At 33.7% G+C, this 25,953-nt stretch overlaps 3 protein-coding genes across 3 annotated transcripts; all 3 read right to left on the reverse strand.

Moving 5' to 3' along the window:
• Positions 1–338: 338 nt before the first annotated feature.
• On the reverse strand, positions 339–3,348 carry LOC149899532 (odorant receptor Or2-like). The gene is made up of 5 exons (XM_090113596.1): positions 2,570–3,348; positions 2,177–2,276; positions 1,362–1,466; positions 804–959; positions 339–420 (listed from the first exon to the last, which is right to left on the reverse strand). Exons 1-5 carry the CDS (start codon positions 3,346–3,348, stop codon positions 367–369), a joined length of 1,194 nt encoding a protein of 397 aa, XP_089969722.1. The 3' UTR covers positions 339–366.
• Positions 3,349–5,643: 2,295 nt separating this feature from the next.
• Positions 5,644–8,468, reverse strand: LOC149899533 (odorant receptor Or2-like). Its single transcript, XM_090114024.1, has 5 exons — positions 7,684–8,468; positions 7,167–7,266; positions 6,387–6,491; positions 5,914–6,069; positions 5,644–5,691 (listed from the first exon to the last, which is right to left on the reverse strand). Exons 1-5 carry the CDS (start codon positions 8,466–8,468, stop codon positions 5,644–5,646), a joined length of 1,194 nt encoding a protein of 397 aa, XP_089970150.1.
• Positions 8,469–12,470: 4,002 nt separating this feature from the next.
• Positions 12,471–17,663, reverse strand: LOC149899534 (uncharacterized). The gene is made up of 2 exons (XM_090114025.1): positions 15,710–17,663; positions 12,471–15,499 (listed from the first exon to the last, which is right to left on the reverse strand). The coding sequence occupies exons 1-2, from the start codon at positions 17,661–17,663 to the stop codon at positions 12,471–12,473; spliced, it is 4,983 nt and encodes a 1,660-aa protein (XP_089970151.1).
• Between the last annotated feature and the right edge of the window lie 8,290 nt (positions 17,664–25,953).

The following is a 25,953-nucleotide window of genomic DNA, read 5'->3' on the forward strand; positions in this document are numbered from 1 at the left end:
CTAGACCCATGTAGGTAATATCATCACGCTAAGACCAACAGGACCGGGTAAAAGCACGGGGCACAGTTAGTAATTATTTAATTGCAGTTAGTATATTATAATGCAGGTACCTAATTAGTATTTAATAGAAATAATTAATAAAAAAGGAGAATAAAACAAGCCATTTTAGTTCTAAAACAATATATTGAACAATTAAGACTATTTGTTTCTACAGTGCAAATTATATTTCAAAAAACCTTTTTACTAAATAATTTTTGAACTAATTTATGTTTAATAATAAGTGCAAAACTTTCAGTGTGAACATAGAGTCTCTCTCTACATAGAGTGTAATTTCTCAACTCTGATACTTGCAATCTTGGTAGGCATTCAATCTTCTTTCTTGCTTAAAAGCGTGTAGTAGCTATATGATCCTTTTAGTATCTGCAACAAAGTATTATAATCTATTAAAGACAAAACAAAACACTTTATCGTACACCAAAGTGTATTGAAATACAAATTAATAGACTGCATCCGAAATAGTCGACGGAAATCAGACGGTCTCATCGCTACAGCAGCAATTTCATGCAACCTGGTGGTCAAGATCCCTCATTTTTATTATTAAAAACAAGTTTTACGTTAGCATTACGAAGACTGGCCACAAGATTGATTGATAGAAGATTGATTGGCTGGCATGTTTAATTTCTATCAGTGCTCAATTTATTTACATATTTACCTCCAAAAAACTATTAGGTACCTACTTAGATAGGTCCATTATAATTGAATAATATCATCCCAAAAATTACTTCTATAAAACTTAACCATACCGTAACAAAAGTAGAAACAGTCAATTTAGTGAACGGGCCAGCAGTAAAGACAATCGTTCTATTCAACTGTCCGCCGAGGAGTGCGACGCTACGGCGCACGCGCACCCCTTGCGACCACCACGCGCTGCCGTAGATACCCTCGTCTACACTTAGGTTCTAGAACATTCATGAAAGAAGAAAAAATACATTTATTTCAACACACGTAAAATTATAATAAATATACAAAATAGGTTGTTGTTTTGTCTATATCCTTCCCTATAAGAATAAGGTTTGGACAAACCTAATTGTATGTGACTTTTTGTCCTGGAATCACACATATCAAGTTACTAAAGAAGCCCATGCGAGGCAAGTTCGTAGACAGATCACTTTTATATGAAATGTATGTAACCAACGTGTATTCTATATGAATTATGCATATTAAATTTCAAACATATCTGTTGTTTTCATTTTTTGGGCAAAAAGCACTAATTTGTTTTCTCATAGTTGAACAGGATGCCAAAGTCAAGGTATTTAGGTACTTATGCATGGTTAATTTACAAACTACCTCAAATAACTCACCGTGAAGAAAACTGTATTACTATGCCAGCAGTACAAAAATAATTGGGCAATCAGAGCTATCAAATATTCTGCTATCCAGATACGTTGCATGCTCGTCGTACCTTCCTAGAAATTAATAAAATACAGCTATAAATTCATGCTTGTCCTTTGACAGATGGATACAAAATGGTTCCCTTGATTCTAAATGTGAAATTAAATCTGACTGCAGATTCAGAAAATACATTTTTAATGTCCGCTTTTGAGCATTAGATTCCAAAATCTAAAAAATGTTCTAAAGACTGGATAGGGTTAGGACTGTAGCCTTCTAGGCTGGGCTCATGCCGGATTAAAACAAAATAGGCTATGTCCTGAATACTGTTTTGTAAGTGAAAGAATTTTCATGTTCTGATCAGTGCATTTCAATAGCACTCAAATAAAAAGTTATTATTCTTGTAATAACATGTTGGACAATGGACATAATATGCTTGGGTTGGTGGCACAGTGGTAATATTGCATTTTAAATGTTTCGGAGATAATGTTAAAAATGTGATTTTACGACCAACGCAAGCATGATTAATGTTAATTTGTTGAATGATTTTTCAGTGAATGTTTTGACGTGACAACGTCTTATAATTCGATAGCGCCGGCTGCACGCACGAAAAAACATGACTCATGCGGCGTTACTTCGCTCTGAGGCGTTCCATGTAAAGCTTGAAGTGCAAGCGAGAGCGCGGAACGAGCGACAAAGAAGCACAATCGGACGTTGTCACGTTCAACTATCGTCAGTAAACCGACTTTACAGACAACCAATTTTTTTTTTTTTTTATAGAACTCACCGTTGTTAATTGCACTGCACTGGCACAAATCATGAGAGAACAAATAATAATGTACAAAAACATTACTGGTGATAGTAATGAATCTAAAATCTTGGCGTATCTGAAATATAATTAATTTAATGAAGAATAATAAACCCTAAATGCCTTTAATTTGTTTTTTAAAGTGAAACTTTTATTACATCGTCTCAAACTTTTTGGTCTGTGTAGCGCATGTCGCGAGACGGTCGGCTGCCGAGTAGGCATAAAGCAGTGTTCGGAACCGTTCGAACAGTTTCACTTTTACCGTGGTTTCATAAAACTACACAACATTTTTACCTTTCATAACAGCTATTCATATTAAAGATAATATGCTTTGTAATAAATGGTAATGATAAAAATAATATTAAAACTTACTTATCCAAATTCATGCGATGTTCGTGACAATCACGAATTCTAGCAACTGCTTCGTTGTAGCTAATATATTCACTACCATCCCCAAAAAGTCTACTGCAATTTCTTTTCAAAAGCTCGAGTTGACCAGAGAAAAACGTCATCAAAACTACAGCATTAGAGTCGTAAGCCGCTACAATGCCGCCTCCATAAAAACAGATCAAAGTGTGCTCTAAAACCATTACCTTATAACCGAAGCCTTTTGTTTTGTCAAAGGGAGCCCACGAGCTCATAATTTCTGGATACGGCACTGTCCCATTTCTTATCTTTTCACGGAACTCAGCAGATGACAGAAAACTTACTAACGGTGCTAGGATAACGGTAAAAACGGTAGCCGTAACTAAACACCAATAGAAGTATGTGACGTTTCTAGAATATTTGGTATAGATGCTAATGATTCTCTTTGTAGTAGAGTCCCGTTTGGACAGTTGCTTTTTCTCTGTATCAGAAACAAAGTTAATGATCTGCTTCCAATCGGATTGCCACAGAACAAATGTACCAGCTTTGACGACACAAACTGTGCTTAGCATAGAAACTGACAAGTTCCGTAGAGCCATATCCAATTCCGATCGAATATTCCAGAGCTCTACGTACTGACTGACAACGAATAATATAGCCAGAAAATGGAGGATGTTGTACATAATTCGGCTCATTCCCTGCTTCTGCCACATTCCCCAAGCCTGTAAACCTTTTAACGTGGGGCCTAATAAAGGGTTCGCGGGATCTTCGAGCTTTGCCAACATTTTGGCAATTTACGAAGGTATTTTGTTCAGAAAAATCTATCGACAACAAAGGGTTCAAAGTTCAATTACTTTGATTCAATTATATTTTGTAAAGAACAAACAAAGGGCCATCTGCTATCGCTTCAGTTGACGAACACATTGTTAAAATATTTTTTGTATTCAAACCTGAAATTATTACTGATAGTGTGGGCGGACACATGTCTCAATATTTTGCTAAAATAACACGTGATTATGTCCTATTGGAACGTAAGATTGAGGGTTTTAAGTAAGAAAATAAAACAATGATTGCTGGTTTGTAGTGTAGAATTATTATTTTAAACTAATGGTGTTCTTTGTGTAAAGAAAAACAGAGAAAAAGTATTTACTACTAGAATTGATATAAATATTATTAAACTACCTACATCTAAATAAATTTACGTATGTAATATTACACTCATCTTACTTTCATAATACAAATTATAGTCTGTCAATGATACAAATTTCATCAAAATCAGTTCAGTAGTTTAGACGAAAACGTCAAGGCATACAGACAGAGCACCTTTCGACTTATAATATTAGTAGAGAATTAACTAAAATAAGCACACATCATGCCACACACATTTTTATGAGTTAACATTAATTTTAGAATTGAAATATTCTGAAGTAACGTCCAGGGAATGCCGATAGAGAATCTAATAAAACTTGCTCGCCGTCCGAGCTTTCTCAGAACTAACGCAGTCGATAATAGTATTTTCCAGGATACCTAGAAGTATATAAATCAATTTTCCTTTCACAATATATTGGACCTTTCAGTTTTTTTTTACCCGACTACGGCAAAGCAAAAGGAGGTGAGAAACATGAAAATTTATCTCTACATAGTGGAATATTGCATACTTCAGAATAGTATTGTATGACATTATTGTTAATTTACAACGAAGGCATCTTGGTAGAGTCTACTGTGTCCATTTATTTGCAACTACATTAGCAACTTTGTTCAGTTCAGTATTTTGAATATCTTGTTTTATACTTTTTCAGCGTCGTTTTTTGTGTAGTTGGGTTTTAGTTTTTTATTTTTTATTATTAGTATTTGTACTTATGCCTTGATATTGAATTTCTTTTTATAAGTATTTATGTAACTTAACTGTCTCTTACGTCTAAAACAGTGGTAAATGCTTCAGCCCAGTTCTAGTGAAGTTTTAAAAAACTCACTCTGCATGATAACTCGCAGGATGAAGAATTACTTATCAGTGGATAAGTAATTTAGTGAAGTACCGTGTCCCCTAGTGGTGTAAGGGGCAGATGTATTTATTATGCATACATCTGTTTCACTGATCGATTTTTTTTTGGGACAAGTAGGTGACCAGCCTTCTGTGTCCTGCCAGACCGAAACATTTTTTTTTCTTCGTCTCCACCGGGAATCGAACCCAGGACCCCTCGGTTCTACGCTCACGCGTCAACCATTGTACCAAGGAGGCGGTCAACCACTATCCACTAATAATAATTAACAATTAAATACATCTGCTCTATACAAAACATCCAAAATATTAACCACGTATTTAACTAAAATATTATATCACATCAAGTTCATATTAAGTTTTATTTGCCCTAAAAAGGTACTATTTTTTTTATAAAATTGTAAATGTTTTAATTTCAATGCAATAAAGAATTTTAAAACTATTATAGAAAATGACTTGGCCATTTTTCCTAAGGCTGTTTCATAAATCGCACTTCAATTTCCTGCAGTTTCAACCAAAAGAGAGGAGTTTAGAAAATCCAATAGCGCCTTATAATGTAACCTCGACTTTCTAGTTATTAAATTGACAATATTTATAGTATAATTTATTACATAGAAGAATATAATGAATGATTAAGTATAATAAATTACGAAAAATTTTACCTTGAACTTCAAGGTGTATTTTGAATTGCATAGATATATCTTGTCGCTCAATGAACTTTTATATGGCTTATATACCACTACATAGTATAAAACAAAGTCGCTTTCTCTGTCCCTATGTCCCTTTGTGTGCTAAAATCTTTAACACTACGTAACGGATTTTGATGCATTTTTTTCATAGATAGAGTGATTCAAGAGGAAGGTTTTAGTACATAATTAATTAGGTTTTAGACAAAGCGGGCGAAGCCGCGGGCGGAAAGCTAGTAATTTATAAATTAATAACACGACTCGTTAAGATATAGCCCAACCCTTCCTATATAAAAGTCCAATAAAGTACAGGAAAATGAATGAACAAACATATTTTTAAATGTTTTTTATTGAAAGCGAAAAATTGTGCTGTAGAATTCAGGATAATAATTGAATTACTTTTGTTTTAAAAACGTGTAATAGCTGTATGCACCTTTTAATATCTGAAAAAAAAAATGTAACCATAAATCACAACATAGTATGTATAGAACAAAGTAGATTTCCGGCTTCTGTGTCTGCATGCCTCCGTCTTTAAAATTACATAATATTTAATATACATATTACAATTCATAAGGTTTTAGACCGTGGACGAAGCCACCGGCGAAAAACTAATACAAAGAGAACTTAAAAATGATGGCCACAGACAATAAAAAATATATATTTACCGCAACAAACGTTGAAATATTAAGCTCACTGAAGGGGCCAGCTGAAAATGCAATACATTTATTCAGTTGACCAGACAGTAAGATTACATTTCGTCTCATGCGCACACCATGCGCATACCAATGGCTGAAATATACTCCTTCACTTACTGTAAGGCTCTGAAAATAATCGATTCGCTGTAAAAAGCCATTATTTACGACAATTCTTTGATACCCACAAGAAAGTGAAAAGGTGAAAACCGATAAATATACATCTTGAAACAAAAGAGATTTTATATTTTATCGATCGATTTTTATATAAATTAGTTCCCCATTTGCTGTGTAGGATAAAGAAAAACGAAAAAGCGGGACTTTACGATATTAGGAAAAATATAATATTATTTACTTTTGAATTATATATGAAAATGTTAGTCTTCTGAAAATATCGACGCTTAAATTTTTAATAGGAATTAATAAGGTTATTAGTTATTACATACCATGTAATATACTTGGTTGCTGTGCCAACAATACAAAAAGAGCTGAGTTATGAGAGCTCCTAAATACTCCGCTATCCATAACTGCTGCATTGTAGTAGTTCCTTCCTGTAAAATGACGATTAATGAAAGTGCAATATATCGGCTATCCCACTGCTGGGCAAAGGTCACACTAACATCAGTCCACTTAATTGAATAAAATTTTCAACGTTTCAACAATAAAGTATCCTACGTAAACAAAACTTAGTACTTAGAGTATTATAATTATTATCTGTGACAAATATTGAAATATTTTTAAACTGCAAATTATTGTCATATGATAATTCCAGCAAGGTCTAATATCATTGTATTCATTTTATCTGATTGTGTGTGAAAACTTTTCGGTACAACAACATTATAAACTATTTGAATTAATAAATATATTTCCATGTCTCTAGACAATTACTGAGAAAATTTAAATATTTTATGAATTAGGTAGAAATACAGTTTTTGTTTTAATTTTATTGAATACTAGCTGCGCTTCGCGGTTTCACCCACGTGGTTACGCTCCTGTTGGTCTTAGCGTAATGATATACTGCTTTATAGCCTTCCTCGATAAATGGGCTATCTAACATCGAAATAATTTTTCAAATCAGACCTACTGGTTCTTGAGATTAGCGCGTTCAAACAATTAAACAAACTCTTCAGCTTTATATGAATTGTAACTTATTTATTAATGGATCCCGATACAATAAAGGGACATTTTATACTAAAGAATACCTAGTAATTGTTTTATTCACTTACCTTCGTTATTTGTATAGCACTAGTACATATCATGAGAGAACATATAACAATATACAGGAATAGAACGGGCGACAGGACGTTATTTAATATATTGGCATGTCTGGAAACAAAAGGAAATATTCCTTTTAGATCTCGTTTTGATATACCTACTTACATTTTCTGTGCGTATATTTTCAATTCTTAGCAACTATTTTTTGTGTACCTAACTATTTCTATTCTGAATTATTATGATTTTGATGAAGTGAAACTTCTTTTAGGCGCGTTTAGAGTAAAATTTAAAGGTCGCGTCATGGCCGTAACGTCGTGGAGTAAGGTGACGATTTTGGTATCTTTGAATCTTGCCAAAGAAGTTTCACTTCTGACACGTGTGCTCGGCATACAAGCTTTTTTATTTATTTATCTGCTTTCCAAAGCGGGGTAAATGGTAAAACTGTGTTATGACGATTCAAAAGAGCTTCTAGAAGAACTCTAATTGAATTAGTAAATGTTTTAATTTGATATATTTTTTGTTTCTTACTTGATAAGTTCTACATGATGATAATGGCATTCACGGATACGTTCCACCGAACTTTTCCCTTCATCAAATAGTCTCTTACAATTCTCTTTCAATATCTCCAATTGGCCAAAGAAGAAAGTCATCAAAACCACAGCATTAGAATCGTAGCTGGCTACAGTGAGACCACCATAAGTACACATGCATACTTGAATAAAAAGAATAGCTACATAACCATAGCCTCTAGTTTTATCAAAAGGCACCCAGGAACTTATAATTTCTGGATAAGGTAAACTTCCATTTCTTATAAGTTCTTGCTGTTCAGAAGATGACAAATACATGACCAAAGGAGCAAATAATACCGCTAGTACTGTACCGAAACTAACCCACCAATAAAAGTACATTAAACGTCTAGAATATTTAGTGTACTTCTTCATAATTTGATTCGTGACTCTGTCATTTTTCTCTATCTGTTCCCTCTCTAAAGACGAAGCATAGTCTATCACTTGTCTCCAGTCTTTCTGCCATAGTGCAAAGGTGCCTGATTTGACTACGCAAGTTAAACTAAGGGTACTTATAGATAGATTTCTCATAGCACTACCCATGTCTGATCTTAAGTACCATAGTTCAATAAATTCAGTTACTTGAGACAATGCTGCACAGACCTGTATTATTGTGACCTTGTTTATGATCTTATTATTTGGTTTCCACATTCCTGCTAAATTCAGACTAGATATTACTGGTCCCATTAAGGGGTGATTGGGGTCTTCTAAGCTTTCTGTGAATTTTGTCAAAAATTTCGGCCCCATATTTAACGCTAATGTAGTTTATTATACGCCTATAATCGTGAAGTGATAGAAGTTACTTGCTTTTTTGTAATGGTTCAATTTTTATATAACAACCCTTTTAATGTGATCTACTATGTAATTAGACATAATATAATTATGGACTAGGAAAGCGATTAATCGTTATAGCTTTATTTAATAATTGCTTAATAATAGTTAAATTAAAAGAATGATGGTTTAGTTTTTTTCATAACATTTTGAAGTTCCGTAATCCTTTTCAATGTAACTTACAATTTGAAGAACGTATAAATGTTAAAATTGTACGTAGGTACTTGCATTGTTTAGTTTGGTTTGAACTATGGAAATGAAATAGTGACTCTACAATACCGCATTTAATTAAAAATATAACAACATCAGTCAATGGAATGGATAGAAAATTGAGATTCATTCTTGGAAACCTATGGTACTCATACATTCACTGCAATATTACTGAATATACAAATAAAAAGGTGCAAAAGTATCTTTGGCTGCTGCTATTAGAAATAATTTAATAAATGATTGCTAACGGAACGTTCTTATTATATTATTTTAAATATCATACTTTGTAATAAATAATCAAAGGCATGTTTCCAAAACAATTCGAAAAGAGTTACAGCATTCTTTATAAAACTTTTATATTGGAAAACAGTTGTGAAATGAAACAATTCTCAGCAGATGATATTGATTTCTTTGAAGTGTACATAGAACAAGTGCATTTCAGAAAAAGACTTGAAATATTTTTACGTAGATTTTATTCAATAACACAGTCACCATTTATGCTATGAAGACTGAATGTTGTTGGATTTTTTATTTTTTATCGAGTTATGATTTATCTATTCAGTAGTTAAGATATTGTATTATTATAATACCTACTTACCTAAATGCTGGATCTACCATACTGTTTGATCAAATTTCATGACTTAAAAATTTTGTAAATACAACTAAAAAAATCTCTTTATAAATCAAAGTGATGTTAAAAATTTAACCTAAATAAATAATGTGTACGAGAATCCATATAATATTTAAAAAAATGAAATAATCTTCACTTATTATTGAAATAACAAAATCTCATACAGTGGCCAAAAGGAAGCTTCAAATATTATATTTAGGCCAATTACCCCAGGGGCTTTTACGGCAAATAACAAAAGTTAGTTGCTGTAACTTTGGTATATTATTTCTAACTTACACCGATTCCTACTTTGAAATAATTTAAGCGTGAAGCAAAAGTGAGAAAAATAACTGATTTGTGTAAGTAAAAACAACTTATAAAAATAACGTTTTTGAACTTACTCAGGTACATATGAATTATCGCCTGAAAAATATGTGTACATATTTATCACAATTGTATATTTTAGTTTGAACTTATACAGTTTACGCATATCGATAGATATAATATAGGTACCATATACCTAGTATGTACTCGTAGTAGGTAGGGTAGGTATGAGGTACTTTTTTTAAACCTTTAAAGCTGCATTCTCCACTTAGCTATTCATTATATTCCAATTCAGTCATGACGACCTTATTTGAAGGTTGTTGAATCTGGTATAAAGGTCAAACTTATCCCTCAAGAGAGGTCTGCAAGGCGTTAGAACTAATAACATTTTACCCTTTCTGAATAATGCATTAGGGACAAGTCCTTCTTGAAGCTCTAAATGGACCACAATTAATTGAAACTAAATGTCCGCAAATTAATTAGGATGTAATTTATCTTGATAAATTCATTTCTAATAATTCTTGTGAATGTTAAATGTATGTTTACAATGGTTCTAAATATCATAATCTATACTATAGTAATATTATGAAGCTGAAGAGTTTGTTTGTTTTATGTTTGAACGCGCTAATCTCGGGAACTACTGGTCGGATTTGAAAAATTTTTTCTGTGTTAGATAGCCCATTCATCGAGGAAGACTATAGGCTATATTATATCATCTCGCTAAGACTAACAGAAGCGGAGCACTGCGGGTAAAACCGCGGAGCACAGCAAGTATTGTATAAACTCAGAGAATATTCATTCCCAAATTTTGCCCAATTGAAAATATGTAAGGGTATAAAAAAGTAAAATGAGAGACTTTGTAAAGAAATAACTATTTGCTAAAACTTTTTGCCAGATAAAATATGCAAAAATGAAGGATTTCTATCGATTTCTAACCATACTAATATTAAAAACGCGATAATGCGTCTGTGCCTGTAACGTTTTCACTAAACCGCAATTTTTTTTTAATAATAGTTAAACATAAGTTATTTTTATTTTCAGAAATAAATTCTTTAACGGTTAAAAAGTTAAAAAGGGGGTAAATGTTATTTTTTCACGGGAATCCTATGACTGGCTGTGCTGGTTGTAAAAAATATATAAACACAATGTATCCATTTTATACTCGAAATAATTAAGATTACAAAACTATTTATTTCCAAGTTTTACTAAGAATCAAACTCGCACCCTCTGAAGAATGATCAAGACCACTAACCACTAAGCTACGGCACTAATACTAAACACTAAGCACTAAACAGCAAATAAAGTGTTCTGCAGTTCAATTTTAATTAACTAAGTAATTAACCAAGATTGAACCTAGCCTCAAGTTATTATAGCCAACTTAAAGACAACTTAATTAAGCCTTTATGTTTACCTTTCAAAGATTGATAAATTGAATCAAAGTTTTGCTCAGTTATTTATTTAAGAAGTTGGTATTTACTTGTGATTTTAAAGTAAGAAGTTTGTTTCAATAAGGTCATAACTTTGCCATTCAAGGAAAAAGTAATCACGCAATCATTATTATTTATTACATACTAGCTGTGCTCCGCGGTTTCACCGCTCCGCTCCTATTAGTCTTAGCGTGATAATATATAGCCTTCCTCGATAAATGGGCTAACTAACACCGAAAGAATTCTTCAAACCGGACCAGTGGTTCCTGAGATAAGCGCGTTCAAACAAACAAACAAACTGTTCAGCTTTATAATATTAGTATAGATAATTAAAATATAGGATAGAATAAAAGCCCAGTGCAGTCTCTAACAAGCGACATTTTATTGTTTGAATCATGTTTGAATCGTGTAAACAGTTTAATTTCTACTAGTCTAAAAAAATATACCCTCTCTCTCAGGAATAATTTTGTAGTCTGTTGATCAAAATAAGTCTAATTGTTTTGGAGGTTCTTGAAAACAATTAAACAATAAATCTCCTGATGATATTATAGTATCTTCCTCTCCTGAGTATAGAATAGATATTCTTTTTGCGTCTGTAGAGAATTGAAAAAGCTTCATATCACCAACTATCTTCATTGTGTATTTACTCAATATATTTCTGGTCCGAAGCCAAAATATTTTTGTGAATTACCCTCACCCGTGAGTCGGGACAATTATAAAGTTTACACTGCAGAACAAATAGATGTGGAAAAACAATGATATATGGATACTGGACGATACATGAAAAAATATTATATTTATCGAAATTCAAAAAACAAAATTTTTGAACATTTCTTTAATTTATAGAATCCTAGGGTCCAGAAAAAAGCGAGAATATTATTAATCTACATTAATAGGTATTAAATAGATACCGTTTGCTTGTTTGGTTCTGCAAAATCTCTTTCGAAAATCTGCTTCGATTTAAAAATATGTTTGAACAAAAACTCCCTTTTTATGTATCGCTTTCAATTTAATTCCTTCCAACAAAACGTTAAGATGACACAATGAATAATGAGTAATGACAATGCTTATTGCAATTCGCGTGAACCAAAAAAATATAACATAAAGTGACGGTAGGTCGAAAAACATACGTCGTAAACATACAGCCCACCAAGGACAAATTTTCAAAATTTTCCTTAATACAATTAACCGATCAAACATGAATACTAACGAAAGTCTTTACGCGAATTTAACATCAAGTACAGAAAAAATACAAAATAAAATATTACCACATTGCATGCTTTCTTACTAATACGTGCTAATACGAACATAATATGAGGCTCGAGAGCCAACAAAAAAAAATCAACATTAGTTGGTAATTGGCAAAAAACACAATTTAGAAACAGGACGTTTAATTACATTATTTTTACATTTAAGACTGACAACTCGCGTAATTCCGTCCAATCCGGGATGTTTTTCAACTATAATACCATATAACCATCTTCCAGGTGGAAGATCATCCTCCACTACTAACACTAAATCTCCAATTGTAGGTTCAGGAACAATATTGTTCCATTTATAACGATGGTAGAACTGAGTCAAATATTCATTTGACCAACGACGCCAAAAATCTTGTGTCATTTTTTGAGTCATTTGCCACCGTCTGAGATTTGTGATATTGGATGTTTCGTAATTGACATCAGGGGGTAAAACCAGAGGTTCTCCCACCAAAAAGTGTCCTGGTGTCAGTGGGATTGGATTGTCTGGATTCTCAGTAATTTTAGAAATAGGCCGAGAATTCAGACAAGATTCTATTTGACAAAGTAATGTTGTCATTTCTTCGAATGTTAAAGTTGAATTCCCAACAATGCGTCTTAAATGATGTTTCGTCGATTTTACCCCTGCCTCCCATAGTCCTCCAAAATTTGGGGAATGGGGAGGGATAAAATGCCATTCAGTCCCATTTGTAGCCAGTTGATCTGCAATTTCCTGCGCTATACTCGACCTCTCATGAGCATATAAAGATTTGAGTTCTCGTGCTGCACCCACAAAATTTTTCCCATTATCGCTCCATACTTCAGCGCAATGACCACGGCGTGCTATAAAACGCTTAAACGCTGCCAGAAATCCCTGAGCTGTAAGGTCACTTACTGCTTCGAGATGGATAGCGCGTGTGGCCATACAAATGAATAAGCAAATATATCCCTTGAATGACCGATTACCTCTGCCTTTAGAGGTTCTTATATTAATAGGTCCTGCATAGTCTACTCCACTCTTTAAGAAAGGTCGACAAGCAGTAGATCTTTCAACCGGTAGTTGTCCCATCAACTGGTGTCTTGTGCGAGCGGCATATCGTACACAACGAACGCATTTACGAACACACAGTCGTACTAAATCCTTCGCACCTATTATCCAGTATTTTGATTGCAAATAATTTTGCATCAATTGGGGACCGCCGTGAAATGTTCTCTCATGAGCATCCGCAATAATCAAAGTTGTAAACTGTGATTTGCGCGGAAGAATGATAGGATGTTTTCTCTCATCACTAAGGATTGCCTGCTGCAGTCTGCCACCTACTCGTAGAATACCGTCTTCGTCAATTATTGGATTGAGTGAGGTAAGTTTACTTTTTTTATTTATTTCTTTTTTATTTCTTAAATCTGCAAGCTCTTCACCGAAATGTTTTTCTTGGCATCTTTTAATACATACTTTTAAACTTTCTCTTATTTCAAAACTTGTTATCCAATCCTTCTGATCTTCTACTTCCTTTTTTCTCATCCTTTTAATTAGTCTTTTACAGAGTGCAGTAACCCGGAGCAGTCTTCTCAAAGATGAAAACCGTGAGTATATTTCTTCTTCGGGATCTGCTTCATCATCGTGAGTATTTATTAAACAAATTTTCATTTTTCTTTCTTCTAGATGTGTTTCTTCTATTTGACCTCTTGTAAAATTTATATCCTTTTCTTGCAGCCACTTCGGCCCTTCCTTCCAGAGTTGAACATCCCATTGCGTACCACCACGCGATGCACAATCTGCAGGATTATCCTTGGTAGATACGTGTTGCCATTGCTGCGGTTCCAACGAAGTAATAATCTCCGACACACGGTTGGCGACAAAGGTTTTCCAACGACTAGGTTGTCCTTGAAGCCAAGCGAGCACAATTTGTGAGTCGGTCCACGCATGAATAGAAGATTTCTCCATATCCATGGCTTGAGAGACTTCTAGTAGCAGTCTTGTGAGTAGTACAGCTCCACAAAGCTCCAATCTCGGAATCGAAACTTGTTTAATGGGCGCTACCTTTGTTTTGGAAGCGATTAATGCAACATTAACTTCCCCATTGGAGTTAACCACTCGCAAGTACACAACTGCCGCAAATGCAACATTTGAAGCATCGCAGAAGCCATGCAATTCGCGAACTTTATCATCATTATTGATGTTGATCCAGCGTGGGATACTAAATTTGGTAAGTGTATCTAATTCACTTCTATACTTGAGCCAGTCCTTCAGTAATTGTGCAGGAAGTTCATCATCCCACTCAATTCCCGAGAGCCATAATTTTTGTATAAAGACCTTGGCTGAAATTATTACTGGCGCAAGCCAACCAACAGGATCAAATAATCGAGAAATTTCTGAAATAACTTTTCTTTTTGTTACAGGAGGAGAGAGCGGTGGAAGGTGTACTAAGTATTCAAATTCATCAGTTCTTCTGTTCCAGGTAAGTCCTAAAATTTTCATGATTTCATCTATTTTTAGTTTCAGGTTTTCTGCTTGATCTTCAACATCTTCATTAATTTCTTTAAGTATTTCTTCGCTATTACTGCTCCATTTTTGCAAGACAAATCCACCTCCTTGTAGAAGTTGTGTTATTTCCTTATAAATTTTCTTACCTTCTTCCACAGAAAAGCAGCCTGACATAAAATCATCTATGTAAAATTCACGAAGTACCTTTTCAGCAGCCAGCGGATACTTTACTCCATCGTCGTGTGCAACTTGCTGTAATGATTTAACAGCGAGATAAGGTGCTGAAGCCGTACCAAAGGTAACTCGTAAGAGGCGCAGATGCTGCAGTCTTTGATCTGGATCTTCGCGCCACACAAAACGTTGAAAATCTGTATGTATTTCAGATATTTTTACCTGTCTATACATTTTTATAATGTCAGCGACAAGACAAATTGGATATTGACGCCAACGCATTATAATGTGACGTAAGTCAGGTTGTAGTGATGGGCCTACCATAAGTTCGTCATTCAATGTGATGCCATTGGTTCCTGGACAAGAAGCGTTGAAGACAACTCGGACCTTGGTAGTATCCTTATCCTCTCGGATCACTGCATGGTGAGGTAAGTATACAGCATCAGCCGAATCTTCTTCATGAGATGGCACAGTTTCCACGTGACCTAAATTTTTATATTCTTTTATGACAGCAGCATACTCAGCCTTAAGTTTGGGATTTTTTAATAAATTATTCTCAAGCCGATTAAATTGTTTTATTGCAATAGCCTTTGAATTACCATATTTGCAATTTGGATCATCGGTTCGAAATGGTAAATTAACTATATAGCGTCCTGAACTATCTCTCCTAGTAGTTGATGTGTATATACTCTCACATTTAATTTCCTCCTCTGTAAGAAGTGATTTATCAGAGGCGAATTGATCCGATTCAAGCTCCCAAAACTTCTTCATAAGTTCGTATTCATCATTTTGATGAATATGATTGCACCAAATAGTGCTGGAGCTCGATCTGGATTGAATTGGACCCGATAGAATCCAGCCCAGCTGTGTATTTTGCGCGATTAATGCACTGGGTGAATCCTTGATCAGACCTTCAAGCAAAATCTGACCATAAACATCTGCTCCAAGGAGCATGTCAATTTTATTTGGTGTTGCAAAGAAAGGATCTGCTAAAACTAATTTAGAAACTTCAGGACTAAGATTAACAACAGCATTCCTTTCCGGAAGTACTGAGGTGAGCTTGTTGAGCACAAAAGCGTGGACGCAAATTTTAAAGTTGCAATGGCGTGATTGAATCTCAATTTCTACCCTCGCTTTAGAGGCAACAGAACTTGAGTGGTCACTACCCAAACCAATAATGGAGCTTTTGTGTGGAATCTTTCTTAGCCCAAGAAGTTGAACTGCGGCTTCAGTCAAAAATGAAGCCTGTGATCCTTGATCAATGAGACATCTTAACGTGATCAATGAGCCTGTGTGTGACCTGGCATTAACTAATGCGGTGGCAAGTAAAACTTGTCCACTGAAACGTGAAAAGCAGGCTTTGATATTATTAATATTTTTTACCTGTGTTGATGTAGATGCTGTTGCTTCCTTAGCATCTGATTCTGCCTCACTCATTTGAGGCTCCGACGGAAGCGATACATTTTTGGGATGTAGTAAAGAATGATGTTTCTTCTTGCAAATACGACACCTGGAAGACTGGCGACACGAATATACATTGTGACCTGCACCAAGACAATTAAAACAAAGATTATGGGATTGGACAAAATTCCGTCGAGTATCAGTCATTTCCCTTGAAAAACTTTTACAATTTCTTAAATGATGATCATTAGAACAATAAATACATTTTAAATTTGAAATATGAAATGCTTTCGGAGTAACATTAGTTCTATATTGTTGACTATTTTGTTTAGCTACCTTAGGATCAATAAATTCTAATGAACGTGAGCGGATTTCTAAAAATTCTATAAATTCTTTATATGTTGGTAATAAATTACAATTTTTACTACTTTGCAGTTCCCACTGCTTACGGGACTCGGAATCTAATTTTAAACTTACAATATAAATAACAATAGTGTCCCAAGTACTTACATCTATTGACAAATTTTTAAGTGCAAACATACATTCATTAGTAGTATCTAATATTTCGCGTAACGCTGTAGCTGATTCAGTTGTTACAGTTTTTTGATTCATAAATTTCTTTAAGATACAATTGGCAAGATACTTTTTGTTGCTGTACCGATCTTCAAGCTGTTTCCAACATAAATTGTAATTTTCTGCAGTTATTGGTATGTGTCGCAAGAACTGTTCCGCTTCTCCAGTGAGTTGACATTTTAAATAATGTAAGCGTTGAACATCATCCAATGTAGGGTTACTATGTACCAGTGACAAAAACAGGTCTCGAAAACTCGTCCATTCTGCATATTTCCCGGAGAAATGAGGAATAGTAATCTTTGGTAATTTAAAACCTTGTTGATTCGAATCTGAAGCTGTGGTGCTGCCACCTGGCGCATGATGTACAGTGGTTGATTTAACTAAATTAGCTCGAGCTTCCCGCAACTCATACTTATAATCGATGTATTGTTCTTCGCAATTGCCATATGTATCAGCCTTGACATAAGTAGTAGCATTCAATTTATCACTTTCCGAAACTTGAATAATTTGTGTGTGAGTTTGCAAAAACTGAGACCAAAGTTCTTCAAGCGCATCTAATCTTGTCGATAAATACGCATCATTCGCTAAACGTTCTTTAGGCGATTTCTTAAAATTAGATCTAGCTTTTGTAATTCGATCATATATATTGTTTTGCACTTTAATATAAGATTCCATCTTTCAAATACAAAAACTAACAAACAAAATGAATACACAAACACATTAAACAAAATGAATATACACAAAACTTATAAAAATTTATAGGTTAAATATTGTACATATGTAATCTAATAAATTAAATATATTAACTTGATATTTACTATAATCCGACAAATCCGACAAAGATTTATAAATACAATATTCATAAACTGACACGTATATTCACAGATTATAATAAGTAGGTTATTACTTAACTATAATTGTTTCAGCGAAACACGTTAGTTACGTGACCTTGACCTATATTTTAACACGTCAATCTTTAATGTACAAATCAATTTATTTTGTAATAGCAATTTGCAATTAGCAAGTTTTATATACGATTTACTTAAAGTCCCAATATCTAAAGTCCAATTATGTATTATGATATCTCGAATGTACTCACAGTTTGTCCACTTATTTACTCACTCACAGCACTATTACACAAAATAACCTCCAGATGCAGATGCGAAGACGCGATGATAGAACACCCAACTCGATGTAACGCTGACCGTTATAGTTGTATGTACGTACTATTAGTCGTAATCCACCAATAATAATTTCATCGATATTGTCGTAACTCCAAAGCCAGTATTCTCCAGTATCGTTATATATTATTAATTATATATTATATCCGGCAATCGTAAGGACCATGAACAAAAACTCCCTTTTTATGTATCGCTTTCAATTTAATTCCTTCCAACAAAACGTTAAGATGACACAATGAATAATGAGTAATGACAATGCTTATTGCAATTCGCGTGAACCAAAAAAATATAACATAAAGTGACGGTAGGTCGAAAAACATACGTCGTAAACAATGTTTGTTTATCGAAGAAAGCTTTTTAATTATTACGAATTTAAAAGAGCGGTTAAGCTTCAAAATAACAAAAAAATGTGTGCATGTACTAGTGTACACACGTAAGAAGTGAAACTTCTTAATGACCTTATTTATCAAAAAATAATTTACTATTTACAGAAATGCGTCGAATCACGCGTGGTAGGGATAAGAAAAAGATGGCACGTAACGGAAAAATGTTACGCGTAACGAAAAAATGTTACACTAAATTTTTTTCCAACCCCGATAAAGAAGTTTCACTTCAATAACAAATCCTTTTATGAGAAATTAAATACTGTGGTAGTCTATAGGGTTCATATTTTATGCATAACAGGTCATATCATTAAACAAAGTATAAAACAAGTCGTTTTCTATGAACCTATGTATGCTTAAATTTTTAAAACTACGCAACGGATTTTGATGCGGTTTTTTTAATAGATTGAGAGTGATTTAAGTGGAAGGTTTCAGTATATAATTGATTAGGTTATAGACAAAGCGGGTGAATCCGCAGGCGGAAATCCAGTTAAATCTACACTAATATTATAAAGAGGGAAACTTTGTTTGTTTGTTTGATTTTAATGAATAGGCTCATAAACTACTGGACCGATTTTAAAAATTCTTTCACCATTCGAAAGCTACATAATCCACGAGTAATATAGGATAGGTTTTATCCCGGAAATTGCACGGGAACGGGAACTATGCGAGTTTTTCTTTGAAACCGCGGGCGGAGCCGCCGGCGGAAAGCTAGTATATTATAATAATCACATCTAGAATCTTAAGGTATTGAATTAACGTAATAAAAGCTTGTAAAAACAAAGTGAATATTTTTCAGTGTACAACCTTTTGTACCGTTCTTTGTGTCATAAATAATTGTTAGTATTTTTCTCTTCCACGCTTTTTAGTTTTGTTAAAAGATACCTAATGTTTATTAAAAAGAAAAACTTGTTTGTTTGTAGCGAGCAAAAATAAAACAAATATTTTAGTTAAATACATCGTCTCTAGCACATGAAAGAAGAAAATAAATATTTGTTAAGTGTGAAAAATAAAAGCTACAAATGAGCTGAAATAACTGAACCGTAAAGTATATTACATTTATCATCAATACCTTTTAATTAAAATCTATATGTTCCAAGAAATGAAACGAGAAGGGTGTTTAATTGTCGAGTATATATTTCAGTCCAACTTTTCATTAAAATTTATTATACAACATAATTCGAAACCCAAATTTATTGATTTTGTTGATAACTTGTTCGTTAAGAGTAGGTTTGAATATCACTAACTAATACAAACTTTACAATAAGTAGCTGTTTATAGTGTAGCATCTTAACTATTGTGTAATATCATGAACAAGTCGTAGACTATCATAGCTTTAAGCGCGTCACACACGGTGAAGATACTATAATATTTTATCTTAAGATACTGTTATATTTTATATTACAGTATCTTAAGGTATCCGGTATCAGCGTTCTGACCATCATTTTTCCAATGTAGAACCGCCATCCATCAACAAATGACCCACAAAATTTCGCGTCATTTGTAACAGGATGGCGGTTCTACAGGGGTCTTAGTACGCAATTACAAGATAAAATATTATAGTATCTTCACCGTGTGTGACGCGCTTAACATGGTTTTACAAAAGACTCAGCTTTTGAAGTTGTCTGGCCCACTATTATAATACTAAAAGTGACACTCACTAACTCGTCAAAGGACAAGTAGCTAAATTAATTCAATTTCTCTAGCCATTAGTAAAAGTGACGCTAGTTATATTATGTGCGACGTTCCTTTAATGAATTTACTTTATTAATGAATACTAGTATATTCGGATACTTTGAAGTCTCTAAAGGTACATCCATACTAATATTATAAATGCGAAAGTAACTCTGTCTGTCTGTCTGTTACTCAATCACGCCTTAACTACTGAACCAATTTGCATGAAATTTGGTATTGAGATATTTTGATACCCGAGAAAGGACATAGGATAGGTTTTATCCCGGAAATCCTACGGGAACGGGTTTTTCTTTGAAAACGCGGGCGAAGCCGCGGGCGGAAAGCTAGTATAAGATATAGAATAATTATAAGATGCGATAGACGATATGGATTTTAGTCGAAAGTATTATGTTGCTTATAACTTTCGTGGGGTACTTTTGGTTAGTAATAATCATTTCATAAACAAAATAATACAATTTAAGTATAAAACAAAGTCGCTTTCTGTCCCTATGTATGCTAATAAAATCTTTAAAACTACACAATCGATTTTGATGCGGTGTTTTTTAATAGATATCGTGATTCAAGAGGAAGGGTTTAGTATATAATTTATTATGTTTTAGACAAAGAGCGAAGCCGCGGGCGGAAAGCTAGTAATAATTTATAGTAATATTATAAAGAGGAAACCTTTGTATTTTTATATGTTTTTATTGAATAGGCTCAAAAACTACTGGACCGATTTCAAAATTTCTTTTACCATTACTTAGAGGGATTCTTTCGAATCCGTACAGGATATATTTTATCCCGGAAAACGTAAATATGTACCACGGGCGAAGCCGGGGCGGATCGCTAGTATCTAATATAAAGACAAACTCCAGGTAGATGGCTAAAGATATAAAAGGCCATAGTATTTTACTTCAATACAAATCTGTTATCGATTCTACTAACGTACTTGATTGTCGTATAAATGGGATTACAGCGATATATTGTGTCTTTTCACAGACGAAATTGGATGTCTGGTATTGCTATAGGCAACATTTTGTGGTGTTCATTGATCCATTTGATATCTTCGTTTAATTGTTATATATCTATCTATTTATATTTCATTATTTTTATGTATTTTATATTACTATTAGTAAGTAGTTAGCTTTGTATATGTTTATTTTGTACATTTTTCAATGTGTTAGTATTGCCTTATTTTTGCTCACCCACATCATATTGTTAAATTTCCTCTGATTGTTGGGTTGCCTGGTAGATATCGCTACCTAGCGATAAGGCCGCCCTTTGCTGTTTCTGTAGTATTGTCTTTGTTATATGTATTTATATGTATTTTCAATGCAATAAAGTATAATAAATAAATAAAATAAATATCTATACTAATCTATACGATAATATTATAAAGCTGAAGAGTTTGTTTGAACGCGCTAATCTCAAGAACCACTGGTCCTATTTGAAAAATTCTTTCAGTGTTAGATAGCCCATTTATCGAGGAAGGCTATAGGCTATATATCATCACGCTAAGACTAACAGGAGGGGAGCCACGCGGGTGTAACCGCGCGGCGCGGCTAGTTTAATATAAAAAGTATTAATTTATGCGGATTATATTATGAACTAAGTAGGTATATGAATAATATTTTCAAATTACTTTATGGTACATACACATAACACTGGATTATGGTCCTTATTGGAGGCGTCATAAAATAACTAATTGCTGGCACCCCACCACTCAACTGACAATCCGGGGATAATTTTGTGCAAACTTTTACGACCAATTTCCTGGAAAGCTTGGGATTAATTAAATTTTGCGTCTCATATCTGTTTCATGGAAATCCCTTTCTTTTGAGTTGATTAAACTTCATTTTTTGGGATTAATGAAAATCATTTGTTTGCGTCCTACTAATTAGCCTTTGCAAGGTCGATTCTGTTGAAGAAAAAGTCCTTTTCTTAGAGGGCACATTTAATTTATTAAACTACCCACAAAAGGTGTTGTAAAGTTAATTTAATTTGTCTTTTGACGTGACAACGTCTTATAATTCGATAGAGCCGGTTGCACGCACGAAAAAACATGACTCATGCGGCGTTACCTCGCTCTGAGGCGTTCCGTAAGGCTTGAAGTGCAAGCGAGAGCACGGAACGAGCGACAAAGAAGCACAATCAGACGTTGTCACACCGTTGTCACGTTCAACTGTCGTCAGTAAACCGACTTTACAGACAACCAATTTTTTTTTTTCAAGGCGTGAAGCCTCATATCAATCGCATATATCTACAAAGAGTGGTAGGTATTATAAAATGTGTGCATCAGTGGTATTGTAACTCAAAAACGGATAATTCGATTTGATGCCGTCTTTTTCTAAATTGAAAGTCTTGTCTGCTGAAAGTTCTTATTTATGTTTGCTGGAGATAGTAGCAACTACCTATATCCTAGATAATATCTAGTTTTATAGAACATACTTGATGAAGTGAAGATGATATATTATGATATTTAGCAGGGCATTTTAATTTTAAATCCATACTAATATTATAAATGCGAAAGTAACTCTGTCTGTCTGTCTGTTACTCAATCACGCCTAAACTACTGAACCAATTTGCATGAAATTTGGTATGGAGATATTTTGATACCCGAGAAAGGACATAGGCTACCTTTTATTGCGAAATATGTACCACGGGCGAAGCCGGGGCGGACCTCTAGTTATTAATACAAACAAGTAAAATATGGGTTTACATGTGTTGTTTGATATTCTTCAGACAATTGAAATTACGCTTTAACTGATTGGTTTTGAGTTCCTTACATGAATTTGGCTCTGAATATGAATTCAAGACATAATTAGGTACATAATTACACTATTAGCCACTGAACATAGATATTTAGACTGCCTCATTCTAACTAATAATTGCTTTATTCAGGTACTTTAGTTCAGAAACTGGATTTAAAGGGTAATTAGGTGTAAGTTTCAACTCGTGTGACTGTATAGACTAGGCACAATTATGGCTTTGTCAAATAGAACGCGTTATAAGCGCGCGTCAAGCTAACGCCGCGCTATGACGCCAAAATGTGTCATACGGTGATGGTAATATACCGTCAAATAGAACGCCAGCGCTTGCAGTACGCAACACTGGCCCTCTGACAGTGCATTTACACCAAACGAATATAGAGCTAGAGCAAGAGCATTCTTTCGAGTTCTTTTAATGTAAACGAAAACTCATATTCAGTGTTGTTCAGTATTAGAACATAACATAGAATCTTTTCGAACGCACTAAGAACAACGAAAGAATGCTCTACGCCTGTTTACACCAAAAAAATTTATATGGTGGGGTTAGAATGAGCATTCGCTCGTTTGATGTAAATATACCGGGATGGTATGCTATACACAACGACGTGTTACATCACGGCGACACACCGCGGCGTTCGCATAGCACTTTGACGCGTTCTCTTTGACAAAGCCTTTATTGTACATGTCTCCGTTAAGGAGCAATTTAACCCAACGGCTGGCAATTTTCACAAATGACGTCATTATGCTATACTTGTGTGTGTTGTATACTTACACAAGAGTTTACAGGTGTGCGTTTAGTTAATGCGAGTGTGTCACAAAAATTTAGTGAAATTTAATACGATTGTCTCAAAGGATGATATATATGAATTCATGAGTTTTTTGTAATGAGAATTTTAGTACTGTCTTAGATAGAAATGTCAAAGAATAGTTTTTAATTTGCAATAATGCCACAATTATTTCACAGTCCTTTTTTGCATAGTAAGCTTCTTAACCCATTGAGCCCCGAACGGCCCGATCGGTCCACGACACAATAGATTTTCTATAATTGTGTCTGTGATTCCGGGGCCTGAGTTATTAATATTCTGTATGTATCCATAAATACTTATATTTCCATAGATACTAAATAAATCTTGAAAATAATATATAAATAATAAATCTTGAAATAACAAAATTACCTTTGCTTATCAATTCTTTTTGCTTAGATATAGTGTGTTATAATCATAAAATTCAGGAGTAAACAAGACTTAATAAAATAAAATGGATATCTTATGACCCAACATAAAAATTCGCAGAATTTTGTTGTTTGTGTAAGTCGTATAAAACATAAAAATCGACCTATTTCTGGAATTGTTGATCTTTTGTATGGAAAAACAAGTTAGTAAAATATTCTATACTCGCTGATGTAGTTATATAATATATTATATAAACAAATATATACTAATAATATAAATATGAAGAGTTTGTTTGTTTGCACGCGTTAATCTCAGGAACGTTATTAGATAGGATAATTATAGAGGAAGGCTATAATATACGCTAAGACCAACAGGAACGGAGCACTGCAGGTAAAACCGCGTGGCACAGCTAGTAACAAAATCTATAGCTTTGTCAACTCCATACTTTCTTATTCCTGAAATTATATTATTTTAATAAAAGATCTCATTATTTAAAAGACACACAGAGGTCACTTGTTTTGCCAAAACAAGCGAATTTCCAAGTTTTATCATGTTAATGTCAAGCTTAAACAAATTAGGGATGCCAGGGATGAAAAAACATGGAATTTATTTAGCAAGTTTTAATGGGATCCATTTATAGTGACCTTTTTGTAAGAAAATGTCGAAAGCAATTAGTTACGATTGTGTACTTTGCATCGAAGGGTCGAAAGATTATAGATAAGTATGTTTATTGGTTATTTTGAAAGGTTTTTTTCATTTAATTTGCGTCAATATTGAATCATAACTGACCGCTTGGTTGAGTTTTTAGTGAAACTGAAGGAGTAGAAATAGGAATGTTTGGGTTATCATGATAAGAAGATTATAATTATATTTTAATGATTATGTTTTAATGTTCGTCTACATAGAGATGTAGACGAATAATAAGTAGAGACTGAATATTATAAAGATGAAAAGTTTGTATGTTGGTTTGAACCCGTTACTTACAAGTTACACGTATACGCGTTCATCGAGCTAATAATATGATATTATCATCACGCTAAGACCAACAGGAGCGGAGCACTGTGGGTAAAACCGCGGGGCACAGCTAGTCCTTGATAATAAGAATACCACCTGAAAAAAATTTTTACTCTGTTCTGTATGATTTTATATTTTGCCTCTTTCCTTTGTAACTTTTTAGTATAATAAACTAAAACAACCGATATATCAAGAAAACTGCATCATAACATCTTCATAATTATTATAATACCACTTGAACCTCTTATAAATTTGAAAAAATTGAATTCTTATTAGAATATATTCTCTAACGGTAAGACAAAGTTTCGTAAGCGTAAAATATCACCAAAGTTTTGGGATATGGATAATAATTTCGCAATTTAGACGCGAAGCATATTCACCTGAAGGGCGTTGGTAAAATATTTGTTTGTTTGTCACCCTTGTTTGTAACATACGTTCAAATACTTTTAGATCACTAACTATGTTCAGAGACATTAAAAAAATGTCTTATCGAGTTATGCTATTGCTCTTTTAGTTATCTATTCAGAGGGATGTTAACAATATAATATGAAACTACGCCATCTTTATATAATTGGTTACAATTATCAATTTTATTGAATGCTAAGAAAACAAGAAGATAAGCAATACTGTTTTATACTCTACATTTAAAGAAAACGGCATCTGATGACAAATACATTACGGATTACCATTGTATTGTAAAAGAAATTCCGGTTAATAAATTAACTTTCACGCTAGCTCTTCACTCTCGTCGAGGTTAGGCGAGGGAGCGCGAG

This window comes from Colias eurytheme, chromosome 20 (assembly GCF_061535395.1).
Source record: "Colias eurytheme isolate Ceu_HAF_F1 chromosome 20, ilColEury1 Martin Lab GWU primary, whole genome shotgun sequence".
NCBI classification, from domain to species: domain Eukaryota; kingdom Metazoa; phylum Arthropoda; class Insecta; order Lepidoptera; family Pieridae; genus Colias; species Colias eurytheme.

Bases quoted from the DNA above. Each gene is read 5' to 3' on its own strand.
- LOC149899534 (XM_090114025.1), bottom strand. From the start codon at position 17,663: ATGGAATCTTATATTAAAGTGCAAAACAATATATATGATCGAATTACA. The intron at 15,500-15,709 runs GTGAGAGTATAT...ATAAAAATTTAG, and splicing joins TACAGAGGAGGAAATTAAAT to GTCACGTGGAAACTGTGCCA.
- LOC149899532 (XM_090113596.1), bottom strand. From the start codon at position 3,348: ATGTTGGCAAAGCTCGAAGATCCCGCGAACCCTTTATTAGGCCCCACG. The intron at 2,277-2,569 runs GTAAGTTTTAAT...ATTATATTTCAG, and splicing joins CATCGCATGAATTTGGATAA to ATACGCCAAGATTTTAGATT. The intron at 421-803 runs GTATGGTTAAGT...ACTTTGTTGCAG, and splicing joins CTGTTTCTACTTTTGTTACG to ATACTAAAAGGATCATATAG.
- LOC149899533 (XM_090114024.1), bottom strand. From the start codon at position 8,468: ATGGGGCCGAAATTTTTGACAAAATTCACAGAAAGCTTAGAAGACCCC. The intron at 7,267-7,683 runs GTAAGAAACAAA...TTTTGTTTCCAG, and splicing joins CATCATGTAGAACTTATCAA to ACATGCCAATATATTAAATA. The intron at 5,692-5,913 runs GTAAATATATAT...TTTTTTTTTCAG, and splicing joins ATATTTCAACGTTTGTTGCG to ATATTAAAAGGTGCATACAG.